At 47.9% G+C, this 26433-nt stretch overlaps 9 protein-coding genes across 9 annotated transcripts; 5 read left to right on the plus strand and 4 right to left on the minus strand.

Moving 5' to 3' along the window:
• Positions 1 to 247: 247 nt before the first annotated feature.
• Positions 248 to 958, plus strand: FSUBG_12834 (uncharacterized protein; the record flags this gene model as incomplete). Its single annotated transcript, XM_036677662.1, has 1 exon — positions 248 to 958. One exon carries the CDS (start codon positions 248 to 250, stop codon positions 956 to 958), a length of 711 nt encoding a protein of 236 aa, XP_036531694.1.
• Positions 959 to 1946: 988 nt separating this feature from the next.
• FSUBG_12835 (uncharacterized protein) lies at positions 1947 to 3332 on the plus strand (the record flags this gene model as incomplete). The annotated part of the gene is made up of 1 exon (XM_036677663.1): positions 1947 to 3332. One exon carries the CDS (start codon positions 1947 to 1949, stop codon positions 3330 to 3332), a length of 1386 nt encoding a protein of 461 aa, XP_036531695.1.
• A 1241-nt stretch (positions 3333 to 4573) lies between these two features.
• On the minus strand, positions 4574 to 5960 carry FSUBG_12836 (global transactivator; the record flags this gene model as incomplete). The annotated part of the gene is made up of 3 exons (XM_036677664.1): positions 4574 to 5230; positions 5286 to 5534; positions 5625 to 5960. 3 exons carry the CDS (start codon positions 5958 to 5960, stop codon positions 4574 to 4576), a joined length of 1242 nt encoding a protein of 413 aa, XP_036531696.1.
• Positions 5961 to 6835: 875 nt separating this feature from the next.
• FSUBG_12837 (uncharacterized protein) lies at positions 6836 to 7465 on the plus strand (the record flags this gene model as incomplete). Its single annotated transcript, XM_036677665.1, has 2 exons — positions 6836 to 7066; positions 7169 to 7465. 2 exons carry the CDS (start codon positions 6836 to 6838, stop codon positions 7463 to 7465), a joined length of 528 nt encoding a protein of 175 aa, XP_036531697.1.
• Positions 7466 to 8682: 1217 nt separating this feature from the next.
• FSUBG_12838 (uncharacterized protein) lies at positions 8683 to 10392 on the plus strand (the record flags this gene model as incomplete). The annotated part of the gene is made up of 1 exon (XM_036677666.1): positions 8683 to 10392. The coding sequence occupies one exon, from the start codon at positions 8683 to 8685 to the stop codon at positions 10390 to 10392; it is 1710 nt and encodes a 569-aa protein (XP_036531698.1).
• A 779-nt stretch (positions 10393 to 11171) lies between these two features.
• On the plus strand, positions 11172 to 12623 carry FSUBG_12839 (methyltransferase; the record flags this gene model as incomplete). The annotated part of the gene is made up of 6 exons (XM_036677667.1): positions 11172 to 11321; positions 11436 to 11488; positions 11551 to 11829; positions 11877 to 12285; positions 12340 to 12424; positions 12478 to 12623. 6 exons carry the CDS (start codon positions 11172 to 11174, stop codon positions 12621 to 12623), a joined length of 1122 nt encoding a protein of 373 aa, XP_036531699.1.
• Positions 12624 to 14202: 1579 nt separating this feature from the next.
• Positions 14203 to 15075, minus strand: FSUBG_12840 (cytidylyltransferase family; the record flags this gene model as incomplete). Its single annotated transcript, XM_036677669.1, has 1 exon — positions 14203 to 15075. One exon carries the CDS (start codon positions 15073 to 15075, stop codon positions 14203 to 14205), a length of 873 nt encoding a protein of 290 aa, XP_036531700.1.
• Positions 15076 to 15126: 51 nt separating this feature from the next.
• Positions 15127 to 16260, minus strand: FSUBG_12841 (uncharacterized protein; the record flags this gene model as incomplete). The annotated part of the gene is made up of 4 exons (XM_036677670.1): positions 15127 to 15349; positions 15510 to 15725; positions 15944 to 16038; positions 16099 to 16260. 4 exons carry the CDS (start codon positions 16258 to 16260, stop codon positions 15127 to 15129), a joined length of 696 nt encoding a protein of 231 aa, XP_036531701.1.
• A 6458-nt stretch (positions 16261 to 22718) lies between these two features.
• On the minus strand, positions 22719 to 25989 carry FSUBG_12842 (vacuolar sorting PEP5; the record flags this gene model as incomplete). The annotated part of the gene is made up of 7 exons (XM_036677671.1): positions 22719 to 24044; positions 24109 to 24444; positions 24488 to 24721; positions 24769 to 25416; positions 25467 to 25586; positions 25640 to 25891; positions 25978 to 25989. The coding sequence occupies 7 exons, from the start codon at positions 25987 to 25989 to the stop codon at positions 22719 to 22721; spliced, it is 2928 nt and encodes a 975-aa protein (XP_036531702.1).
• Positions 25990 to 26433: the final 444 nt, after the last annotated feature.

Genomic DNA, 26433 nt, shown 5'->3' on the forward strand with positions numbered 1-26433 from the left:
CCTGAACATGTACCTTTGGCTTCTGCATAACTCCTCTTTGAACAGCCCTATGATAATCGCTATATGACAATGATTCACTGTCAAAATAGATACGAGGTTTGTCTTGCCCTTGGGTATATAACCCTCCACTCGTCCTTCTTTGTCGCCTCATCATCCCCCGTCCTTCATCTCTTTGTCTCCTGTCCTCAACCACCCCCAATTTCTGGACAGAAGACCCATATCTAACTCTTCCGCAAGACTAAACAAAATGGAATCGTGCTCAGAGGCAAGCACTCATCACTCAACTTTCTTTTGGACGACCACTGATGGAGATGGCCAGCCTCCAAGAAGGAAGCTCAAAGTATCGCACGACACAAGCAACGAAGAGTCATTCTTGTTGTTCCTGAAATTTGCCTCATCGCATTATACACTGTCATTCAAATCACTCGATTTATTCAGACTATTCCGGGATAACGCGAGGGCATCTGCACTCCCTCGGTCTGGCCCTGGCGAGGCGATGAGAAGCCTTTCGATCGAGCTAGATATGTTCCGTGAAGATCAATTCCTCAAGGCACCAGAGCTAGAGGAATGGAAGGAAATCCGTGGTGCTCATGGGGATGCGCAAGATGCGCTCTGTCATTACCGGAAGTGGTTGGTAGTCGTCATGGGGATTTTGGCGGCTGGGTACAGGCTCCGCGTTACCATCCGGTTTCGAAAGCCATGTCGAAACTATTTAGGTCTTCGCGCCCATTCAGATATTCTACGAGACTTCAACGTCGCCGTGGAGATCGATCTGGACAAAGACTCCTGGAGCCAGATCCCCCAGTCCTACAGACCCCTTCTAATGGCCATGGTTGAGTCTTCCATCACTGGCGCAAAGATGAAGAAGGAGCTCGAGGATCAAAAAGAGGCACTGACGGACCAGGAATTAATGTACCTCGGTCAATATGGGTGTCTGCTGCCCAGTTGTTGGAGCTAGTACACCATCGACAGACTGGAAACACTCTGCAACAGTGAGAGATGAGAACATTGGGATGAAGCACCATATACCAACAGGCTTCAGCTATGGATAAACAGCCTCTATGGTTGAGAGTGGAACACCTTGAAGGACGATAGAGGAAGAATGAATAGTGGAGTTAGGCGGGTCAAGCTATACTGATGGACAATGTCCGTTGGAGCCAAGGGGAGATTGTTGCTAGCTTAGATGGTATGTCCTCAGGGTTGTAAATTGCCTTGACTAGTAATGCTACATTTCAAGGCACTTTGGAGATAGCACCAAGCGATCGTCTAACGAGAACATACTTATTAAAAGTCACCTGAATTCCTCCAAATTACTGAAAAGCTAGTGTTTGCCCCAATCGTCTATTTGTGTCACTTAACTCGCCGCGCTTCCATCATTAGAACACGTCCCGGTCGTTTGCTGTCCTTGAGGTATGTTTTTGCGATATGAAACTAACTAACACAGAGACGTATTTCTTGTGTTTAATGTTAGCGAAGTCACGTTCTTGAATATGTAACATGTGAAACTGATATGATGCCTACTCTCCTTGTTCTTAGTCTGAACAGAAGACTGCAGAAAGAAGCGAACAAGACTTACACCGCCTTAGTTCCAAATATTTCTCACTTTCTGTCTCGGATAGTAAATATAGGCCCAATATTGCACCTAGGTAGTCTGGTTAGGTCTCGTAACAGATCATTTGCCATTATCCTTACTCCCTTGCCTCAAACCAAGTTCTAAAGAACACAATGAATCCGTGCGAGGGCAATGCACAGTAGTCTTTGATTCTCTTGGGTATTGAGTAACCACATGAAATGTTCAGAAGTCAGAGATGAACGGAAACTGGCTGTTCGTTAACAAGACATCAGTATAAAATAAGACCTTGGGGCATGAGTAACAACATTCAGGGCACTTGAGCAAACACTACAGCCGAAACAACCCATCAAACTCCATCAGCAACGACGACTAAATGTCTCTTACTGAAAGAAAGAACAAGTCTCAAAAGGTTGGTCTACTTGATCTACCCAATGAACTTCTCTTTTCCATCATTGAAGATGAGGATATGTGTTGGAGGGATCATCTCAGAATTCACCAGGTATCGTCTCGACTCTTTCAGTTGACTTTCAAGCATGTTTACGACGGGGAGCGAGATATCTTTCTACACGCTTGCTCTTCCGCCAATCTTGATCTTATGATTGAGTGTCTCAAACACCGCAACGTTCCCACCAGTCATGTTTGGCACCAGCACGAATGGTGCCTCACTCCGCTTGATATCCTTTCGTTTGCCTTTCAGGATGGGGATTGCTCGTCTGGTCAGTACATCAAAGTAGCTGGGTGGCTATTTGATAACGGATATAAGACGGATCAAATCGTATCCAGCAAGGATGGAATGATAACTTCTCGTGTTGTCTCTCCCCTTTTGCTGACTATGTTCTCAACTGCGACAGATACGGATGACCATCGCGGCATCTGCCAGGCAATTGAGTTTCTTACTAGCAAGGGCCTGGGATTTCCGGGTTCGTCTCAAATGCTAAAAAGGGTGTCCCACAGAAAGATGGGCGACCGCCGTTCAGGATACCGGGCATTTGCGCGTGATTCCGGCAGCGATATGGAAATGATCTTGCAGTCGGCTTTCCCGCCAGCTCTGTTCGATCTTTTCCTCAAGAACTTGTTCTCTGATTTTGGACTGACTCTCCAGTCTCGTCTTGCTCCTAACCATCTTCGAGACGACGTCTCCCCTTGCGAACAGACAAGACTCAACGATCTGGTCCGAATCCTTTTCGATGACCTATTTGCCCCCTGGATATACAAAGGAGATAGCCCCAGTTACTTTTCCGATACCTTTGAGGCTAAGATAAAGTTGCTGGTAAAAAATGACGGCATTGCTGCCTATGAGCAGCCGGCACTCGAAAGCATCCTTGAAGCTCTACGCAGAATCGAAGCAAGGCAGAGAGACAATAATGGCAGTCTCAACTTTGAACGTGACGGTACATGGTGCTGGCGCGAGCTTTGCGTCTCCATCAGCCAGACCCTGGTACCAGATCACAGGCAGTACTGGATTCGACATTCTCTGGAGGACCCGCCACGAGAAATTCACTTCGGCGTCGAGAGACGTGTTCATGAGTTCGTACGCCCTAGATCATGGTATCCCCCTGACGATTTGATCGCCGTGAGGTCGACTCTTCTAGGTCGACCTCTTCTAGGAGATGCTCACGATAAGCTCGATCCGTCCTGGCTCGAGGATCGCACCCAACAAGATTGGGTCAACATGCCCTTGGATGCCTGGAACTTCATACGTCTACAAGGGGGCTCGGGGGGCTCACGTCGAAGAATCGTGCGACGAAGATTGAACTGAAAGCGAGGCAGACGACTAGTGTATAGAGCTATCTTCAAGGATTTTGTAACACGTTTTAGCTAAGTTTATAGAGGTAGGTGGACTTAGAATCGTGGACTGGGGCGTTAATCTGTGTTATCATTAGAAAAAAAAAAAAACTCTTTGCTTCGTACCTAGACCCGTAAAGATGTACATTGAACTATTGCTGCTGTTCGGACCAGAAACTCATGTCTATCAAATCCATAGCGTAGCCTAAGAACACGCTGTGGCTGGAAACCGGGTGTATCAAGAGTGTTTGGAACACCAGGTACTCAATAATGACAAAGGATGGGCATTTCATTCAGATAGGGGTACCGTAATTGTTCTAGATAGTACTAGAAGTGTAAGAAGATCTGTGCTCCATGTCTTCAATAACTCCAACCATGCATACATGATCAATCCCGAATGTCTGCTAATATCCCCTTGGATGGACCCATGAGAAACGTAGTGTCGATGATACATCAATCAGCAAACGCCTATGTGAGCTCTTATACCGCTCGTGCCCCTTTCTATTACCCCAGACTACTGATCCGCAGAGTCTTTGCCTAACTTCCGCCGCTTTATATGGAGCTTGTCTTCACAGTGGGAGACAATGGAACGTGCCCCCTTCAAATGACTCTGCATCTGAGCGCTGTTGACCATAACAGGCAGCTGATGTGCCCAATGACAGTGTTGACTTTCAAGTTATTTGCCAATATCCCAACACAAGAGCGTGCTAGGTATCGAGAGTACTCTTGGAGAAGAACATAATCCGACTCATAGCTATCAGAGGCGAAAAGTTCAGCCTGGATGTCAACTTCAGGGTGCTCATCTTCCATTAACTCGATGAACCACTTCTTGGAGAGTTTCAGCATATAGAGAGTCGTATGAGTAAGGTTTTCTTTTTCCCTGTCTGTTTCCCGAGTTCTTCGGATGTCAGACTGTTTTGGGCTGCAGCGAAACGTCAGCAAATTCAAGGCATAGCAGAAGAACAAGCAAGGGGATATAATAAAACTTAGGGCCTCTATCCTAAATGATAAAAAGCCTTAGGTAAGTTTAGGTAAGTTTAGTATGATTTAGTATAGATTTAGAGGATCTTAGATTAAATATTTCTATTTCAGAAGTCTCCAGGACTCAATGTCATGTACCTAGCTCCAACAGCATTTGGGTGATATGCGTATTGCCGGGCCTTCACAAGCCAACTCCAGGACTCCCCATTCTTGGCGATTCTACTTGTATGGTACCTAGTTGTGCATGCATTCTTCCGCTTTCTGAAAATCTGGGTCAGATTCCACTCCGAATTCCCAAGGTATGTCGATCCTGTGAATGCGTGGTAGTGGTAGGAGCTGATTGTTGGCAGGCCGACGAACCGTGGCAGCGTCCAATAATTGTATGAGTCTTGTCATGAAACGGCCCGTAGGCACGTCATTTGTCTGGTGTGGTCCATCGTTTGCGAATACAGCCCGCATGGCCCCAAGAGTATGGATCTGGTGTCCACGGAGGAGAGACAGCAGCGCAAAGCTGTCAAGCCAAGTGTTGTCGATCGGTGTCCCAGACATCATGATACAACTTTCAAACCTACCTCGGAGGTTGAATATAGCTCTGTATGGTCGGCTGTGCATGTTTTTGATGGCATGGACCTCGTTTAGTATCAGAACTGGACCAAGAGGCTTGGTCTCTGGTAACTCAAAGATACCGGATAAGAGACAAAGGTTTGGTCGTGCGGGATAGTCGCTGGGTTGGATTGATTCTGAGCGAGCAGCTTTGAGCAGAGAGTAGTAGTTCTGAATGCGACCAAGTTCTGCTGACACTTGGTGGTATGAAGTGATGATAACCTTATATTTATAAAGCTGGGCCGGGGATACCTGCTCACCAGTAAGCAGGAGAGCTGGGAGGAAGTCCTGTAATATGGTGTTAGACCCTAACGTATAAAAACATGATAGCAGTAGCACTTACGTCTTCGAAGTACTTCTGGATCTCAGCCATCCACTGGCGACAACAGGACAACGGGGCGACGAGCACACATGTCCCTTGTCCAAGAGCAGACTTCATGGCTATAATGGAAAGCGCCGAGAGAGTTTTGCCGAGCCCGGGGGGTCTACGATGATCATGCCTTTGAAGATAAACTTCATTGACCACAGCGCCTTTGATACCGCATACTGTTGGTGTAGCTTGAGAGTGATCTCGGGTCTGAGGCCCGGGACTCTATCGACTGGTTGGAGGCGATGTTTGGCTGACAGTTTTCATGGCGTCAGAGACTTTGAATGGACGTTTGATGGGGTTACAGGTACTTACAACGACAGGATGCAATGCATCAAGCCACTGAACGGCTGCGTCCTGGCAAACACCAGGGTCGGAGTCGCTATCCGAAAACTCACTTTCAGAGTCGAGGTCCAGATCAAATTCGCCGTCGGAGTCGTTTGTCGAACATCTTTCCCCTTCGCCGCCTTCGTCGCCATCATCATCTTCATCGTCATCTTCGTAGTCGAGGTTCGCCTCTTCGTCGAGGTTCGCCTCTTCGTCGAGGTTCGCCTCTTCGTCGAGGTGTTTCTCGACTCGTTTGCGAATGACTGTCTCTGGATTCTGAAGCCATCCACTTCCTCCTACGAGTGCATCGGTAAGATCCTTCATTGAAGGAAATGCCTCGGTTGCTTGGTTCACCACTTCTGCAGTATGTGCTTTCTGTGCGGCACTCAGGCTGGCAAAGAAGGATGATATCTTGGCAAATGTGCGACGTCGATGTCAATGTCGACTAGCTGTAGATAAATATTAGCTTAAGTGGAATTCGTAAGTTGAAGCCGACAACATTAATGCTATGCAACGTACCGATATAGCTATTACGTATAGATTCTCTGTCAGAGAGCAGGAGTTTGCAGTGGGTGAAATTAGATGGTGATGGAGGAGAAAAGGAGGTGAGGTGGAGATGGAGAGTGAAGTCTTTTCTGAAAGCGATCTGGCGGGCGATGATTCATGGTCATTCAATGGAACTCGTGTTTTTTAGCTGTGTTTTCCAGCATTTTAGTGGTATTATCCTAAGTTTAGGGTGTAGGCTGTAAAATATCCATCTCTGCCCTCCACCTTCACATCTCCAAAACATCACATCTCCCTCCACTCAACTTGATTATCACCAAAACAACACACCCACACAGCCGCATATCTGCGATTTATTTACTTATCACGTTGAACAATCCAGATCCTTGAATCTCCAAAGGTTGGTAAAGAATTCTCGATCTTTGGACGATCTATACCATTCTAAGCGCCGTCCAGTGGAAGGAATGGCCATGGGGTACAATCTTAGCTGATCACGGTCTCTCACAGGACATCCAGACCTTGAGCACTTTCTAGCAGAGAAAGAAGTCAGCAAGTGTCACCTGAGCTGATCCAAGTCTTTCAGAAGGTTCCCATTAGTACACCTGCTGCTCAGTAACAGCCAGATCCACAGCATAACACCGGAACCCATCACAGTCTGTCGAGCGCCATTCACCACCACAAACGCTACACAAATCATGGAAGGCCCAACGGAGAACAACGAGGCCCCGCTCTCTCCTATCTCGCAAGATTTCTTGGATCGATGGGATGCAAAGGGGAAGTCGAAGGAGATCTTCGAGCCTCCCCAAGGTGTCTCGCGGAAGACATGGGAAAAGCATGTCAGCCGAGCCGTGGAGAAAGACCGAGCCCAGGGACATGAAAGGTTCCTGGCCAAACAGGCATACTATACTATTGTAGCTCTTAGTCGGGTAAGTCTCTGGCGTACCAATAGTAGACCAAAGTCGAAAAGTACTACAAGGTAAAACATAGTTTTATGTATCGCTGACTTTCCACTAACAACCCATATACAGCGTGTCGGTCTGGATAAAGCCCTTCCGGACTCCATCACGGAGGAAATGCTGGACGAGGACGACAACACCCCGATGAGTGAGGAAGAAGGAGACCATGACGAATACACTGGTCAACACATCAATACCGATACTCCTGCAACCCATGCCCAAGGTGATGAGGCTATCGGGAAGGTCGAAGACGCTGATGATTTCACCACCCACCACACCCACGTTCATGGTGGTGAGGTTACCATGAAGGCTGACGACGATGGTGAGGAGGGTGTCATATGTCTTTGGGAAAGGGGAGAGAAGGAGTAGCACCCGGGATATTTCTCAGAATGGAGCCGTGCTAGGTATGCAGAACCCGGCGCTTGGGGGCGTAAATTCAGACTGACCACTGTCTGCCAAGCGGGATAAATCACATTTCTGAAGGACCAAGTGAATCGCGGAAAGTGAATGATATTGCGAACAGAAATGGTACTCCGAGTTTCTTATTATGTTCTCATAAAGAATTATTTATCTTTTTTATAGCTAATAAAGGATAGGTATTTCCTTGAGGTAGGCACATATAGCTGTTCTAGATAGTAATAGACATATCAGAAGAACTATACTATATATCCTCAATCTACAGAGGCTATTGAGATCGTTGATCTAGTTTACACATTACCATCGGGCCAAAGACTCACCTTATGCTCTGGCATCATTACCGTTATTCTGATTGAAAGAAATGCATAATCAGAGGTTGGGGAGGAAAGACAACTCAGGATCTTGATCCTAAATAACAAAAGACTTATATAATCTAGTATAAGTTTAGGATAGGCTTAGGATAAGCTTAGGATACCTTTACTCGGATCTAATAAACAACCCATAAGACTTGGGGGTGAAAAGACGAAAGCTCCGGCCTACATAATATCACTTATCATAGTCACTGGCACAAGATCAGACTGTTTCTTCCTCAATTAAATATTACTGTGTAGTTAATGTTAAGAACAGCAGTACTAGCTATCCTAGTTTCTCATTATATTCCCGTCAAGACTTGTTTATCTTTTTGATAGACAACAAAGGATGGGCATTTCATTGGGGTAGGGACATGTAGCTGTTCTAGATGCCTTAGTACTAGACATGTGACAAGATCTATGTTCCATGTCTTCAATCTGTAACACCCGTGAGTTGGATTGAAATGTGTGGACTGCCATGGATACGGGCAAGCATGCACATGAACAAGCAGCCCATCAGGTTCAGTGTTGCACAACGCAAACTCCGTCTTCAATAGAGGCTTTTGTCATGTTCAAAGACAAATTGCCGTTGTTCATTATGATTTTAAAGTTAATGTATTGAGCAGTATGCATTCCCTAGTTTCTCAGTCTGTTCCTATTAAACAGTGTTCGCATCTGCAAAATATAAAGTGACACTCATCTGTAATTTCTCCCGAATACTATAGCACAACCACTTCATCACTCCGAGAAACCAGAACCTCATCTTGGTCCTAGAAAGAATTCATCGATATTTCTAAAGACCTCTACATCACCGCAGTCATGTCTTCCCAACAAGACCCAGCCCCTTCCGCTAGCCGCCCTCACCAACCCCAGCGCAGCATTCTTCGAGACCTACCCGAGGAAGTCCAAGTACTCATCGTTGAAAACATCAGCGCAGACGATGACACTAACGTTGAAACTCTTGGGAGTCTGACTCAGACTTGCACTGATCTGTACCGCATCGCCCGCCGCGATTTCTTTCGCGCCAATAACTTCAAAGTCTTCCGGAAGGCGGTTGAATCAGCTGACGTCTCCTTGATGAGTCGGTGCGAGGAGTATGATGCTGCGCCTGTTCACTTGACGTGGTGTGTCGAGCCGTCGATGAAGGAGTATCGACCCATTGACGCCTTGCTCCTCAACCTGGACGAGCGTCTGGATAATGGGCGCAGCGAACAGTTTCAGGATGAAATTCGTGGCAAAGTCTTTGAGTCCCTGAAGTGGCTTCTTGAGAGGGGCGCCGATGCTGAGGCCAACTGGTTCAGTGAATCACTCAAAGATGAGCTGCCTCCGGAGAGAGAGAACATGGGCTTTGGACATATGCCCACCCGACTCCTAAAGCAGCTTCAAGTCAATATTGGCAAGCGCGGAGTTGATGTTTATCTCGACATGATTGAGTTGCTGAGCAGCCATGGATTCCCAAACCCAACCCGAGCCGACGCTCTCGTGGGATTGGTAGCCATGGACAGCGAACCATACCACCAGTCGGCCGTGACTTGGATGACCAAAACGCATTACCCTTTTTGTGACAGAACTATGAGGGCAAAATATTTCGTGAGCTCACCACTGGACCTGTCATTAAAGCCACACATCCCTCCCCGCCTGCTGGAGCTGATGCTGAAGGAGTATGCCAGTCGAGGTATTAAGTTGAGAGATTGGTATGATCGGTGCCCAGACGGCCTTGAAACAACCGCACGAGGGCACTGGAGAAATGGTTGCTGGTGGGAACATCACGGGCTTGTTAACGGGCTTGTCGGGGAACTTCATGCCGCCGTGCACAGCCCAACCCTAACCCATTGGAAGGAATCGTGGCATGGAGAGGTTGCTGACGATTTCCGCCAAAAGGTCAACATCATGGTCAAGTACCAGATGATTGACGAAGAAGAGGAGGCTCTTTTGAGAAGTTTACTTAAAGCTCTCGATTCAATCACGGCTGAGATCGTAGCGGCTGGAGGCTTACGCGATGAACACTTTAAAACATCGTGGATAAAGCTCTGCGATGCGGTGCGGCCGTTCCTCAGCGATGAATATGATCTTTTCTATGATGCTGCTGTTACAAGACCACCTGGCCCAAGACGGGTCCACAAGTTCATAATCGGAGACTGGTGGAATCCGTGGGAGGAGTACTTTGTACAATCTGATGCCTGGAGACGTCTAAAGCTGACCAAGGAGGCTTTGGGCGAGGAGGAGTTCTCTAAGCAGACGCAACGATGCTGGGAGGGCCACTATGACTTTGAAGGGGAATTCCTGCATGGGTATTTTACTTGGGAGGATATGCCCGAATGGGACGAAGTTGATTATGAAGAGTGGCGCCGGTGTTTCTTGAAGACTTTTACTCTCGATCGGATTCTCGCAGGTAATCACTTTTGGATCTCGAAGCATCTGAAGACAGAGCTGGAGAAATGGTGCGAGGCGAATGGAGGGAGCACTGATGATGTATCTCTGGGCTTCAAATGGTGGAAACAGCGCATACCTACGATCAAATCAGAATAGTATCACTGAACATTGCTGGTGTTAGGATGACGGGCGATCGGGGTACTGGGGGTAGTTAGACCAGGGCATTCTCGTTGAAGTTTCGATAACAGAGGACGCCGACGCTGTTGAATTGATTGGATAACAAAGTTTCCATTGAAGCTATCACGAGTGATGATTATCGGTTGAAGTGATGTAACGATCAAGGTTGAGACAAGAGGGCACTAGACTAAAAGCAGCCCCCGTCCCCCACTGAACCATGGCCTTAGTTAGTACTGAGACATCGCTTACGGGAGCGACGGGATCTACTGTACAGCACCTTTTAGCAAACAGAACCAAAAGTACAAGTAACTTTGCGTCTACAGCCCAAGGCTCTAGTTAGTCTAGTCTATTCGAGGATCATTTTGGGTTCCATTGAAGGCAGACGAAGGAGGGGTCGGTTGGGTTTTGTTTGCCTCTAATCTTTCGGTTCCCTTGCCTTGTTGTTACAATCAAGGTTGCTTTTTGCTATACCGACCTTTTGGTTTTTTAGCTCTAGACTCTAGACTCGTTCTTCTTCCCTCTTCTCTTTCTTCTTTCTCCTTTCTTCTTTCTCCTTTCTTCTTTTCTCTTTCTCCTTTCATCATCTATCAGTATTGATTTGACTCTGATATACTCCGTACCCTGTCCCATCTATCTCCACTCTTTACAAACATCCCGTCCCTTGAACCAACAACACACCCACTCACCCCCCCCCCATATCACATCACTCACATAAGAGCACTGACTGTATCAAGTAATCCTATGGATCGCGATATATCATGACAGACCAACAACTCCGAGACACCCCCACTGCTACTGCTACTGCTACTGCTACTGACTCTCCTCCTCCTGCTGCTGCTGCTGCTGCCCCCGCTGCTCCATCTTCCCCCGCTCCTCAGGCTGAGCTCATCCCCGCAGAGGACCCTGAGGTGCGTTGTACCCTACCAAACCTAACCTCCCTCCCTTCCCCTCTTACATAAAACCTGTAGAGTAAAAATCATTGAGAATTAACATGTTGTGTCTTTTTTTTGCCGTGTTTGTAGGATACTTCCGACATTGATCGTTATGAAATTGATTCAGCTCTTGGATCCGATGCGTGAGTTTATTCCACATCTCGTATGTCTCGTTCCGCTCAACTCACATATATATCCCGCTCAGTGCCAGTTTTATGTACCCGGACTCGGTGACGGCGAGCATTCTCGAGTACAGAACCATTCAAGGGAGAACATATCACAGCGATCGCTATGCTCATGAATATGTTATGCCGAATGATGAGCAGCAGCTTCAATCGGTTGACATCACTCATCACTACCTCACCATACTGCTAGATAACAGCCTCTTCTTGGCGCCCATATCGCCTCATGTCCAGAGAGTCCTCGATGTCGGAACTGGTTCCGGAATTTGGGCAATGCAAGTTTCCCTTCCCACACGCCTCAGGTCAATTGACTGACCGTCTTCAGAGACTTTGCAGATGCATATCCAAGCGCTCAAGTCATCGGCTCAGACCTCTCACCCACCCAGCCTGAATGGGTCCCTCCAAACGTGCACTTTGAGATCGCAGACGCAACTCTCACTTGGCCTTGGAAAGACAACTACTTTGACTTTGTCCACATTCGCTACCTCTTTGGAGGAGTCCAAGACTGGCCTGCCCTCTTCCAAGAAGCATATCGCTGCTGTGCACCCGGTGGCTGGGTCCAATCATGCGAGGCTGACATACACTTCTACTCCGATGACGGAACGACGGACAGCGAGCCTGCACTCCAGAAGTGGGCGGATCTGTACGAGAAAGGCGGCGCAGCGACGGGGAGGACTTTTTTTCTTCAGCAGGAGGCGCTGCAGGAGAGGAGTATCACAGAGGCAGGCTTCACCGATGTCAGGATATTTGATTACAAGGTACGACGGCGGATTCGTTTGAGGTGTTACCTGCTAACGATGTTTGGGCTGCAGCTACCCGTCGGTGGATGGACCAGTAATCGGAAGCTTTTTGAGCTGGGCGAGTACGTCAGGTTAACTTTAGAAAACGATCTCGAGGGTATGTATTCGCCATCGTATGTCCTCGCTCGTTCGCTCGCTAACTCGTCGTAGGATACACGCTGTATCTTTGGCATAACGTGCTCAACTGGCCGAGGGAGGAATACCCGCAGTTTCTGGCGGCGATGCGAAAAGCGATCAGTAGTCGGAAGGTTCATGGATACATGATGGTGCGGTACGTTTACGCGCGGAAGCCATGAGGTGACGAGGTATTAACGAATGCGACACGAGTGACGAGAACATTGGGCGGTTGGGCGCGTACATAGAGCGCGAAGATCGTGGGCACATGGGAACGGCGGAGTGTGTGGGTTTGGTTATCTTGGAGTCAAAAGGCGTATTCCGGATATGGCTCTGGGAGAATATTTAATCGGTAGGGCATTCGGGAATAGACATGCATGCACTTGAGCAAGACCTTCGCACATCGACGATTCGTGACGGCGCCGCTCGACAGCGGTTCTTGAACTACCGCGCAAAATTCTCCAGTCACCACAGCAACAGACGTAAACATCACAGCTTCTTCTTTACTCCCAGGGCAAGCCCCAGCAAGCAATGAAAAAGAGAAGGAAGAAAACACGCCTGTCAGACGTCCATCAACACCCACCCCGACCGCGCGCCCGAAGGCAAGACCGCAATCAGGGTCGAGATCATCAAATACAACCATCTCTATACAGCCACCTGCACGAAGCAAGCAAGACCGCCATCCTTGCGGACAGATCGAGAGGACCAAAGTATTCACTCTAGGGTGTCGAGGATATACACTCATCAACCAGGGTGGGATCTGTGGCTCTTTTAGGGAACCAAGAGAAGGTCGAATACTATAGAAATGATTCTCTGAAGTATTGTCGACATGAAGAAGAAAAGAAGAAAAAAGTCCAAAAGGTCGGAGGGAAGGCGCGCTTTTATAGAGAGCCTGTGGGGCGCGGGATCACTCTCGCTTCACCGCCTAAAAGTTGCGGGCAGAATTATTTTTTTTGAGCCTCAGGGTTTTGAGAAATGTGGAGGTTCTGATTGGCTGATGGGATTGGGATTGGGGATCCACTGCAAACGACTTTGAGCTGCGCAGCGAATCACAGCAAGGAAGGAGTGGATGGTGCAGTGATTTTTTTCTGCGCGATGCGAGAGCGTCGATTTTTTGAAGTGGATCACTTTGGAGGTTTACGCCGAAATTGAGATCAAATGTGGAAGCAAAAGCGACTGCATGAATCATTGCGCCGAGATAGGGGGCTGTGCTTGACTCTGTGATGCTCTCGAGACTGCAGTAGTGAACGGATTTCGGAGTTGAGATTGTGTACCTAGTGCTATCTAGATTTGAATATTGTACTTCATGTGCAATACTGCCTTGATGTATATACGGGATGGTGAAATGTGAAGTCCTTTCTCATGCAGGCGCATTCATTGTCGCTGCGCGCTGAGTGCATCGTCTTGTTCGCTACTTGTGCCCACGAACATTCTTGTCCTGGGATATAACTACATGATCTGTCGAATACTGAACTAGGTGTCACTTGGTCGTGGAATATCTACAGGAATAAATCCATCTACTTGGGTCAGGTTCTCGTAGTCATTGTTGAATCGCGATGCAGGATATTGTGAAATGACTTCTGTTTTTGTCCCCTCTACCCTGCAGTGCCTGTGTTTGGGAGAAACGCTCAGGTTACGAAACATCAACACTGTGAGCATAAAATTTGCAACAAGTGCTCATGAGTTGCTTGGTGTACCTGTAAAACTTCTCTTCCTCTTGTAAGATCGCACAGCGGCTATATCGAATATCACAAAATAACACTACAAACTCGCTTCGTGATCTCTGTACAAAGCCTCCCTCTCAATCCACCCTCTAACCTCCTCCCCAACCAGCCCATCCAAACTCCCCTCACCACTCTTCACAACTTCTCTCACCCGCGAGCTACTCACATCACCATCGCCTTCCCTTCCCTCAACCATTTCCACCCTCTCAACCCAAGCTTCATCACCTCCAACATCCCTCACCCTCTCCTTCGTCAACCACGCCCTCTGCTCATCGACCCCTCCCCACGTCTCATCCGGCCTTGTCGTGACTCTCAACTTGCACTTATCGAAGAACGGCCTCAGCGCGCTTTGGATGCCCTCGTTGTAGTACTTTGGATTGAAAATGCGGACTATCGTGTCAAACCCTGCGAGGAAGGTCTGTATCGGTTGACCTCCGTCTTGTGTAGCATAAAACCCCGATTCTGATATGGCTTTCGCCTTATCATGAAAGAAAGGCATCGTCGTAACAGCGACATCGATCTCTACACCCTCATCAAGCAGTTCCCGTCCCATCGCCTCCATCATACTCAATCTGATAGGAAAACTCGCCGGCTTCGGCGCCTTATCAGCATTGTTCACCGACAACAGTAACATAAGCCTCTTCTCCCCTTCCAACCTCAACGCAGAGCGTGCCATGCTTGCGTGCGCTAACGTTGGTGGATTGAAGCTTGAGTCAAGAATCACAAGATTCTGTAGTGGGCGGGTTGGTCGGCGCGGCGCGGGGACATTGGAAGTGTGGGGTAGAGTGCAGAGGATGCGGAATGAGTCTTGCGATGATTGGAACGATGTGAGGGCGCGAGAGAACGACGCGACGAGTGATCGAGCTTCTATTAAAGGCATTTTGGAGTTTGGTGAGTTTTTGGTGCTCATTGTGTGGTGATATGAGGGACGAGGTTGTAAGTTGTGAGGTCAAGCAGTGCATCAACGTGGGGCAGCGATCGACTGGGGTGAACCAGAAATAGCTGTAAAGACGGGCTTGACTTTTGGATGGTTCAAAACGTCTTTGTCACTTTGCCACTCTGGATTTCCTTTCACAGTTCCGGATTCTCGAATTAATACAGCAGGAACCAGGTTCGTCGAGTTCGGTTCTATGAGAACCATGACAAGATCACCCTCATCGTCGTCGCGTTGGCCCGACGAGCCACTATTGCAAGTGTCACCAGGGGCTAGGGTGCTATCCCAATCACCTTAGCTACGGTGCCAGCTCGGAAGCGGTGATTCGCTTGTTGTGGTCCAGTTCGAGGAGCCGCAACAGAACCTGGACACGGTCATCGCCAGGATTTCGCCAATCCAACTCGTGTTACGTGGGTGGCCAAGCGGCTTTCTCTTCTTCTTGGCTGGAAAGGATTGACGTTACCCAGTGTATCTCGGGTACTGGTTCATGAAGAGTCTGAAAAGTGCCACTTGGATTCTTGTCGATAAGGACTTTGGTGTTCTTGGCGGAGGTGCCCCCTCTGGCCCGGTAGTCGATGGTGATGTACATCAAAATGAGGGTCTGGTTGAGGTCCTCGAGAGTGAACCTCTTGCGCATCGCAGGGGTCTATATAGGGCCGGTCCAGAAAACAAGTTAAAAATCCTTAATCTCCTTTGTCCTTGTGATAGTGATTTTGCTCATGGACCTATAGCCGCGATTTGGTGTTTATTCAGGTAGCTTAGGAAAATATTAGTAGTCAAGTTATTAATATATAGAAGTATCCTGTAGTAACTTACGGCTATAGACGAGGTTTGTTGGGTCTACTTTTCGGTTTGCTCAGCGCTGGAGGCTTTCGCCTTTTCAGCCTCAAGCTGCTCTCCGTCGCGATCATGTCGTTCATGATCACGATAGGGGCTTGTCTTGGGCAGTGTTTCATGACGGCCTTGATCAGATTTCAGAGCCTGGCAGACTCGACATACCGCCCATAATGTGAATAGTGCTGCTTTCATGACCGGATATCTTTCTTCTTCCCTAAGATGCCCTAACCTTTTGAAATGGTCTAGTGGACATTCCAGCAAGTCGAACATATCTTGGCTTGTGAATTCGGGGCTCTGGTAGTAGCCTTCGATCGTCTCGGTCATCTTTGACCCCATGTCTTGTGGCTTTATATGGAATTTCTCTTGTGCTATGTTAGTTAGTGTACACAGTGATATGCATGCAAAATCAGTAGGATCGATGCCAATTTCCATACATGCCTTTCCAACTTGATAGACGTTGAGTCTGTCTAACTTCCGTTTAGGGTTATAGACATTTTTAGTCTATATCTGATACCGAATCACAGGCATGTGTGCATGTGAGGGTATTTGGATAAACACCGAGACCCACCTTAGAATTGATCGTCTCGGTGTTTATCCAAATACCCTCACATGCACACATGCCTGTGATTCGGTATCAATATCTTACTTATTTATACTACCTATTCTCTGTTCTTAAGACTTATACAAAAGTCTATCAGAATGGTCTAGGAGTGTGTTCAGTTGAGTATCTCCGGATATATACTCAATAACTGTGTTTGCTTGCCTTTGTTGTTGAGGTTTGAGTTTGCTTCGGAGAAGAAGAAGAGCAAGGAGAATTTAGAGGTGAGTGTATGTTATACTTAAGCCAAAGGCGGCTCCCCAGATTCTGCGGTGTCACTCTGATCCATCTGCCAAGACTGGGGAGCGTCTTAATTCCGCATTCCTTTTATCAGTTTCGAAACCTGCTTTACCACGGACAATTAACTGTTCGAAAAGCCCCGGAACATTTGCTAGGAATCGCATGAGTACTTCGGCCAGCGCTGACTGAGTGCCTGCGAAGGCCAGCTTGTAGAAGAGATATATCCTTATCTGTCCTTCAAGGACTTTGCATACCAGGGAACAGCTCTTCAGGTCTTGCACCTGAAGATGCCTTCTGACCTTCCCCAAAATCTCCAGAGGGAGAGAGGCCAGTGATGGCATGCTGCTTTTGTTGGAACTTACAGATGAAACAGGCCAGGAGTGTCTTAAAGAGGGGTTTTTGTCCGAGGACAAGATCAGGTATGCCGGTATATAAGGGATATAAGGTGGCGATACTCTGTTGTGAACCCATTCTTGGTAATGGCAGCCTTTATACTGTCCCGATCGATGGAGCCCTGGTTGCCGATCGCACTGGTACCGCTAGTCTGGTGGGAGGTCTGTTACGTCCTGGGCGAGCTTTCTCAGCGGTCGGCTTGGATACTTCAAGGCGCGGACATACATATATCTCAACACTTGATCGAGCTTGTTCTAGGTGCCACATTATTTGCAGACTATCCGTGATGGGACGTTCGGCTTCGGGGGTGTCAAGTGCATCCAGGCCATTGACCTCCCGATTCTCGTTCTGGTTTTCGAAAGCTTCAGCTTACTATTTGAGGAATTATTCGTTTCAAGTACCAAGTATACATATTCTGGAACTCAATAAATGCATAAGACTCTGGTCCTGTACAGCGCTAAGACCAGAGAGTTCCACTTCTATATATACAAAACCAGGGTTATAGTAGCTAGGGAATTTAAAGTCCTTCGCTACCGCCTTCGTCTTTCGACCCAAGAGATTCCGAGTCAAGTCTCAACAAGTCAACAGGCTGCAAAACATGCCGATCGATCTGTTTAGGTCTTCGAGTGAATACGAGCCCATAACGATTCGCTTCATATCCCCTGCCTCGATGGGGGTCGGGAAGCGTTTAAAGCTTATATTTAGAATTTCCTTCTGCGAATATCTCCTCGGAAGGAACTTTGATGTTTATTGAGATGGAGATGGACGGAGCCTTGTCGTCTCCATGAAGGGCTTGGATATCCTTCTTCAACTGTTTTGTGAACAGTCGAACGATTGTTAGGTATAAGGCACGGTATACGGGATCGGTCTCGAAGAGGAATCGTGCAATTCATAAAAAGGACGACCGAGGGCACACAATAGCCTTGTGTACCTTGTGCGTGTCCTCTCCACAGGTGATGATGAGGTCGGAACAGCAGACCATCATATCCCGTGGGGTCTGGTAAAGTTCCAGTCGCCCTTTCTCCGGACCTTGGTCTTGTGCTCGATGCCATGGAGGTCTGCCATGACGCCCCAGGTGTATCGGTTACAAATAGCAACCGGTCGGAGGGGAGCAGCAACGCCATATTATATGATATGCCCCGGCAACGCTGTGAGCGTTCTGGGACTCATGAGTCTCTATCGAAAATCCTTCACGACCTTCCTATGGATGCCATACTCAACCAGGGTCGCACCGTGTGGCTCCCTGGTTCACCTCTCCAACAGCCGGTAATTACGGTTATTAAGCAACTGTTTAGTGACGCCTCGCTTGCGCCAGGAGCACTGTCTTGACCTCTTCTTGGGTGTCCGTCTGGCTGTAACCAACGGGTGTTGGTAAGTGTCTTGTTCCTTATATAGGCATACCGAGGAGGATATGCAGATTCATGTTCTGTACTGTCAGAAAGCACCAAATTGGTTCGTAGGCGCAGATAATGTGTTGCTATCGAGTAAAGCAGCTGGCATCAATAAAGCAGCCTCAACCTCCGAGATCTGCTCGCACAGAGCCTCTCCGAGGGTATGCTTCCGTCCCCATTTTCGATGTGTTGGACCCGGTTACGAAGCGCAACAACTTCGAAGCGATACGCAGTCAGGTCAATAGACATCGTCGTAAGTGTTGGGAATCTGGAATGGTATGCAACGGTTGTAGTTTGGATTCTGTGGTATGGAGGATGTGAAAGAAGAAATAATCATGTCGTCTGTGATCCAGAGGAAGGGGCTGGTAGTAACTGTGGTGGATCTTCGAAGCATTGAAGATATTGGAATGTATACGGTTATTCAGGGGTGGCTGTGGGAATGGGAAAGTTGATAGCACTGCGACTTCAACCCTCTCGATGCCATCGTCTGCAACTGAAGCTGTCGTTTCCAAAGGGCAGATGACTTAGGATCTGTCCATATAGCTTCGGCGAACGTTTAATTGGGGGTTGGCACCAGGACTCGACCTGGCGACAGGAGATGGTTTAGGGGAGAGGGCGCCATCCCACCGTTAGGAAGAGACTCTCCACAACCATAGGTGCGGACTGAGCTCAGCGGTGACTGCTAGGCTCTTTACTTGGGGTCAATGAGAGACGAGCGGTCCCAGATTTGCTGTATTTCCAAGGCAGCAATATTTTCATCCATGGCTTGCAAGTTTTATCCCACAGTGGGATTATGTCGTTTTCATGCTCATCATGCTCCACCTGAGGTAGTTGTATGATGGAGGGTAGTCTTTTGAGCCTGATCGACGAAGTCCTTTCCGTAGAAACAGATGTACCGTCCGTTTTCGTTTCAAAAGATTGTAGCAGGTCCATGGTGGGCTGAGCGTTATGTTCTTATCTACTGCAGAGGAATCGCAATCCCTGCAGGCTTGAAAGATAGAGAGCCTACTTCTGGTTGAAGTTTAAAGAGTGGAAGAGTTGAATGGGTCGTAGAGCATGTCTCGAACCATTTCCCAAGTGGTGGAAATCTGTTCAACTGACGCAGGATCCCCGATCTCGGCCTCACGAACCTCCACCCAGTGATGATGAGGCTGGTTCGTGGGCTCGAGATCCTTCTCGGATCTAATGATCCAGATACGTGCATATTGACTGGGTAAACCTGGCCGACGACTCTGTCCTTGATCTTAGGAAAGCTGGGACCCGGTGCGGCGTAATGCCTGCTCCTTGCGTCGGGATAGAATATGTCTATTGTAAGTCCTGTGAGTGTTTTGTAGTCGGAGACATATATATATGTATAAGTCAATACCAGACTTATTTCTGAGGTGAGTTGGGTCTCGATCCTGCCGGCAGTATGTTCGTTCTCGTCTTGAGAACCTCTGCATCGTGTCAAATCCGCGGTGGGTATACCGAGAGGGTTTATTAGACCCCTAGGGATAGGACCGTGTATTCGCCCACTGGCTGACAGCAGCATCTGTTTCCAGGCAACGCGGGGCAACCTTTTCTCAGTAGCCAGGCGAAGAAGAACAGTCTGGAGGGTTAGGGTGCAGTGGAGTTATGTTCCGTTGTGAAGTACCAGTCACTGGTTGTTGCCCGGTTCTTGTTTGCATGTAAATGCTAGTAAATCTAGCACCAAGTCCATACTGGTACCTCAAAAGGCTATTGTATAAAAGAATAATCGGGCGTATATTATATGCATGCCGTTGGAGGAGGCGATCAACCCCTCTATTTCGGATAGTCGGAGAAACCTTCTAATCTCCAGGCAAACTGCTGAAGGTGTGGAAGTCCATGATGGTAGGGAAGATCTATGGACATGTTGCCCATTTTCGTGATCTAAGCTTGTGGAAGCTCAACGCTTCGGGCGAGAAGAGACGTCTGCACTTGTGCTGCGAAGAGGTTCATCGTGCTTTCGCCTGACCATGTTTACGAGTGTCCACATCTCCAATATATATCACAAAAGAAGGCTGGTAAAGGGCGGCCACGCAACATGATCGTACGCGGCAGTTGCGATTGATCATACCACTCCTGTAAAGCCTTGTAGACAGGCATGGAGTGTAAGTCGGCTCTACTTTGCTATCTATATTATTAGATAACTGTCAAGAGGAGGCTTATTCTGATTGAGACTCACCGTCAGCGATGGAAAATCGATGAAACACGAGGGGAGCCAGGGTTCTTTTGATAAGGATCGAGGGTAAAGCTACTCCTAGCCTTGATTTCACCGATTATGGCTTCGAGATGGGCGCGCGGGAGTGAAATGGTCGGGCGGTCCTCGATATTGAGAGGCTCCAGTCCCCAGGACCCTGGGTTGATGAGCCACGAGGATTGCCCTCTGAACGCCAACCCCAGCCGCTCGAGGTGTGGCAGCCCGCCTCATAGGCCGACAGCATAGCAGGCTTCTCAAGATTGCCTGTAAGTGTTAGACATTGCTTCGATTCACTTGTGGAGGGAGGTTTGGGCAAATTCTGCATTGTTCACAGCTGGGCTCAACCATGAAGATAGCCAACTACAGTATGTAAAAGACAAGAAACACAGCTAGAAATATAGGGACAACATACTATTCAAGTCAAGATCTGTCCGCAGTTGGTGTCCAGGAATCAGCCGATGTATTGGCAGGATCCACGTTATTGCCCGAGGATGTATCTCCAGTGAGAATTGCCGCAGATTTGACATTACTCCCAGCTGGTCAGCAATGAGAGAGAGCCGGAATGGGATGTCCCCCGGATGGTGCATCCCGCCGATCGGGAAGGTCTCCGCCGGCCCCTTCTCTTGGACCACCAGCTGTTCGAGGTTCTCTAACTGGTTTAGCAGTGAGAAATCCAGATGAGAGTCAGTGCCACAGCCCAACGAATGCAAGGAGACAGTACTTACATATATATCCTTAGCCTCTCCGTTATGGCACGTCGCATAACCGACTAGGATGCCAATATAGAACACCGCTTGGAAAGCAACGCTTGCCATCACCTAGAAGGCCTCGTTGTTCACAATCGGCATCTGGGCTGCAAACCGCCGACAATACTCGGCTCGCTCGCTGATCTCCCACTGCATACCCTCATTTGGACTTGACAATGTCCGCCGAACTTCCTCGTGGTCAAAAGCTTTTTGGATCATGTAGTGTCTGAGGAAGTGTTGTGACGGCTGACCAGGACTAAATCTTTGACCTTCTCGTGGTTCTCTTTGGTGTTGAGAGTGCACCACAACCGAGCAGTCCTGAGAGCCAAGGTAGGAACATTACTGAGGTAGAGTACAAGGAAGATGCCATTGAGGTTGAACTTCTCATCGGAGATGAAGAGCTTTTGCGGATGGTTATACTTATATAGTACTATAGTTGGATTGATGAGAGAATGGAAAAAGAAGAAGACAGACCCGTGGTATTTATACCCAGAATCTAATCAGAGAGAATTCACCCATGACAAAATATTTGCTAATCGCAGCCTAGTTTGTATATCATTGACGACCAGGCTTCAGTTTGGTCGCTGTTTGCCAAGCAGAAGAATCAGCAAGCGATCCCCTTTGGCATGAATTTTTAGTCTATTTAGAAAAACAAAACTTAATTCAGTAAACGGTTGTTAGATCCAAGTAAGGAATGTTGAGTTGTTCTGAAGCAAAGTCAGTTCAGTTCAAATACCAAACACAGCATGAAGTGTTGATAGCAACAACTCATTGACAAAAGGTAAACAAATGGCTCAGTTTGAAGACGGAAAACAAGACAGAAACTCAAATCGATGGAAACAGCCATACCACAGGATTGTTTGGAATTGTGACATCGCCGAGAAGATTTGTGTTTTTACAGAGACAGATTGGAAAAGGGGTAACCCTTGAGAGTGGGATCACCGACAAAGTTTCTCAAGAAGCATACAAAAGACGTCTAAACTTATTACAAGATTGCCCAAGTTCTAGGCAGCGTGGCATCTTGAAAGCTCTTTGTTACCAACTCACCCACAATCTCACGAACACCCAGAACAACACTGAACCAAATAAGACCATTCTGCCTAAATGTTGATTGTATAATTGTCAAAGCCTCACAAATACAAGGCAAAGACCAAATAAGAACCCAAAACTCCTTTAGACACCATGCATCTCGCCATCACCTCATTTCATAACATTCACTCCGCACTCTGCCCATCCATGACACCACCAGAAAACCACTCCGCCAGCGTACTAAACCGATCTTCGCTGTTCTCCAGATCCATCTTGAATAGATCATGCTTGCCAGCCCGCTCCTTCTGTCCTTCGCGCATCTTGCGGATCATGTCGTTTTCAGGTGCACACTTGGGACACTCCGAATCGCCGTCGTTGCCGCCATTTCGAACGCAGCGTTGGTGGAAGCTGTGCTTGCAGAGGAAGTGAACGGCTGGTAGGTCAAGGCGCTGGCTGCAATCTGAGCACCATGTTGCTTGGAAAACGGCGGGTTTGGAGCCTAGGTCTGCAAGCTCCACGCGGCGCTTTTCTGTATCGCCGCGAAGATTGTTGATGCGGTTGCGGTTGGTAGCAATTTCTTTGCGCTCTCTTGTGATTGTCTCGTGAAGGTATGGTTTGATCATGCCCATGGTAGCTACGCCACCGCCTGAAGATTGACCAACTAGTGTTTGGATGACCTGCAAAGGAGCCATGAGTCCATCTTTGTCGATCTTGTTTAGCACGTTGGCCAACTCATCAGGTCCGGCTTCCTCCATTACCCTTTGGTCAGAAGTGAGATATGCCAGCGCAGCTGGATACAACTGTGGCTCCTCGGGGCCGTACTTTCTGAGGGCCTTCATGGCGCCTCGTGTGTCCTTAGCTGATGTGTAAGACCTGAAAATGTCGAAACGCAGTCCTGCCTGTTCCTTGACAAGGATGGTTCCATCTTGGAAATCCGCAAGATGCGAGAGGAGTAGAACATTCGAGCTTTCCATAGGCACATGATCGCCCTGGATGAGCTTCTTCGCCTTGGCCTCCCATTCCTCCTTGTGATCCTGTCCCTTCTTCTCGCTTGCCTTGTACAAGTACATCTCAAAGAGGGTAGTGTAAAGATCTGTTCGGTCACTCGACTTGAGCTCCTTTTCTTCGAGACATGCTTCGAGGAAGACGATAAACTCGTCAGGGTGGTCGATGAATGATGAGAATGCGGTTCTTGGTTGAGGAGGGGTGTACTTTGGTGCAGGTATATCGTCGTTATCCACGATAATGTTCCCATCGCTAACCACAGCCCTTGTGTTTCCGACTGTGCCAGGAGATGCGACGGAAGATGTATTCATGTAAGGTAAGGGCAGCAGATTGGACAAATTCTGAACAGCGCTGGCCGCCCCAGCTGCAAAGCCGCCACTGGCGGGCGTATCAATCTCGTTCGGCACCGTCAAAGTGCGCCGAGGTCGGTAATTTCCTGTATAGTAGTCCACAAATAACTTGGTAGCATCTTGAGGACAATTCTCTATAAGTACTCGGGCGTATTTCTGTAAACAAGGGTATGCCTGGACATGTTAGCCATCGTTCCCTCCAACAAGCGCTGGCACATACGATATCAGGGTCTTGACGCCAAACATAGTCGAGCGCTTCGACATAGTTCTTGGAGTCCTCTATCAAGATATCCACCACAAGATCAGTCTCGCCGTGCTTCTTGGCAAGATATGCAGCCTGCTCGTAGTACCCGCCTTGGCGACACATAGCAATTGCCGTATCAAGATCAAATTTGAGGTCGCCGGGAGACTTGATGAACTTTTCAAGCTTGTTGATGTCTTTAAGCTTTGCATAACAGTTGAGGAGAAGGGTGGTGTGGTCCGCAGTCGCTTTTCGATGTTCATGGAGTTGTTCCAGATATTGAATTAGGTTGTGAATGCGTTGCGTATCAAGGTACTAGAACATTAGCCTTGCTCATGAATAAGTACTAGCTACTCACTTTGCGAATGACCTGTGATGGCTCGGTCGTATCAATGGCTCGAATATACTGAACCATGGCGCCGTCATAGTCGGCCTTCTGGTATAAATGATCGCCAAATCGACGGTAAATAATGCTTTGCTGCTCATTATCCATTCCAGACTTTTGCGCCAGCTCGATAGCCAGAGGAAACATGTTCCTCTGATACAGCATTTCCAGTCTTTGCTGCAGGCTTTTCTCATGATACCGGTAAACCTGATGAAGTCAATAAGAGAACGCCGAAACCGGCAGACTCAACTTACCTTGCCATCTTGGAGAACTGTGAAGAAATCACCCCAGATGTCAACAAAGTGTCCCACAGGTGACATCAACGTCTCTGTATGACCGATAACTCGAAGATCCATATCCAACAGCACAAAAGAAGACGCATTGAATAGAGAATTAGTAGTAGTATTACCAAAGCGTCGCCTCATTGCCTCAGAATCCTTTGCAGTGCTGCTCGCTGGCGGGCACGCAAGCGCAACGTATTCATTGTAAACATCAATCTTGCTCTTTGGCGATTCGTACGCCTTGGGTGGCCCTCGACCATCCAATGTGTATGTGTAGATAGCATCATCACGCGCAACAATAACACCGTCTGTATTTGGATCACGCGTCATGCAGCCCACTGCGCATCCGGCATCTTCGATGGTCTTGGGCGGTAATCCATGGCCCTTTTTGGATAAACCGAGCTTCAATATTCGTGAAGTCGTGGAAACAAACAGAGTGGTGAGCTTCTGTGCCGCATCCCATGCGAGTTCAACACCGGTGATAGGCTCTTCTGATTCGAAAACGATTCGTTGCTTCGTACCGAGATCGTGGACCAATTCACCTCGAATTACGGTAACAGCGCCGTTAGTGAATCCCACAGCTATTTGTGTAAGATCGTCAGTAGCCGTAAACGCAGATATCTTCATTCCGTCAGTTTCCAACGCCGTATCAAACTCCCGTTAAGACTCACGGGAAATTGCCGTCGGTTATTGTTGATCATGACCGTGCTCAGACATGTCGGTGTGTTGGTCTTCTTAACAAGCTTGTCGAGAGCCCACACCTTCAGAACAGGCTCACTGCTCATGTCCTCCTATTAATAGCGTCAGTCCATCAATTCGACAGCTAAGCTTCAACAGCCCGTACCGCAACTGTCAACAAGAGACTTGTTCCTTCGACCTGGCGCATATGCGTGATGCTCCCAGCCTCGTAAGCCTGGAAGCGCTTGACAATCTTCCATGACTTGTTTATTATGCTAACATATCCATCGAACGATCCAAGGAAGAGACTATCGGAGCCTGCGCAAACGCTCGAGATCTCGTTGCCCTCGAAGAGCTGTCGGGCTTCATCGTCGGCGATGTTTATTTGGACGACGTCGAAGAAGTCAAACGACTTCCACTGCGATTCGTTGTCAGCATGATGAGTCTCGAAGTGCGCATGAACGAGGAAGGCCTATGCGCGCGTGATAACAGGGTGGTCCTTACTGAGATGGCCATCTTGAAGCATTCGGGAATGTCTTGAATTGGAGAAGATGAGCCGCGGCGCGATGACGATGGCGGGACGCTGAAGCTGGGGAGCTACAGGAGCTTGCCTAGCGCCACAGTGGCTGCTACCCCCAGGCACCCGACCCATCCATCACTGTGTGGATGTAGGTAAACTGACATATGCCCCTGTACCTAAGGTAGGATGACCCCTTAGGTATAGGGGTAAAAGCGGGTTAGAAAAATACTAAACCGGGAGATACTTTCTTACTTTTAATTAGCTATTAATATAGAGTATATACTAGGTTAGCTCCTTTTAATCTAATCCTCCTTTTTCCTTTATTCCTTTTATAATATAATATAATTAGGCTATATTAGCTATATATACTTAAGCTTTATTCTTTTTTAGTTAATATATAACTTTTATATTACTAAGATATAGTATATTTAATTCCTTAC

The sequence above is a fragment of the Fusarium subglutinans genome (assembly GCF_013396075.1).
Source record: "Fusarium subglutinans strain NRRL 66333 chromosome Unknown NRRL66333_c0000293, whole genome shotgun sequence".
NCBI classification, from domain to species: Eukaryota; Fungi; Ascomycota; class Sordariomycetes; order Hypocreales; family Nectriaceae; genus Fusarium; species Fusarium subglutinans.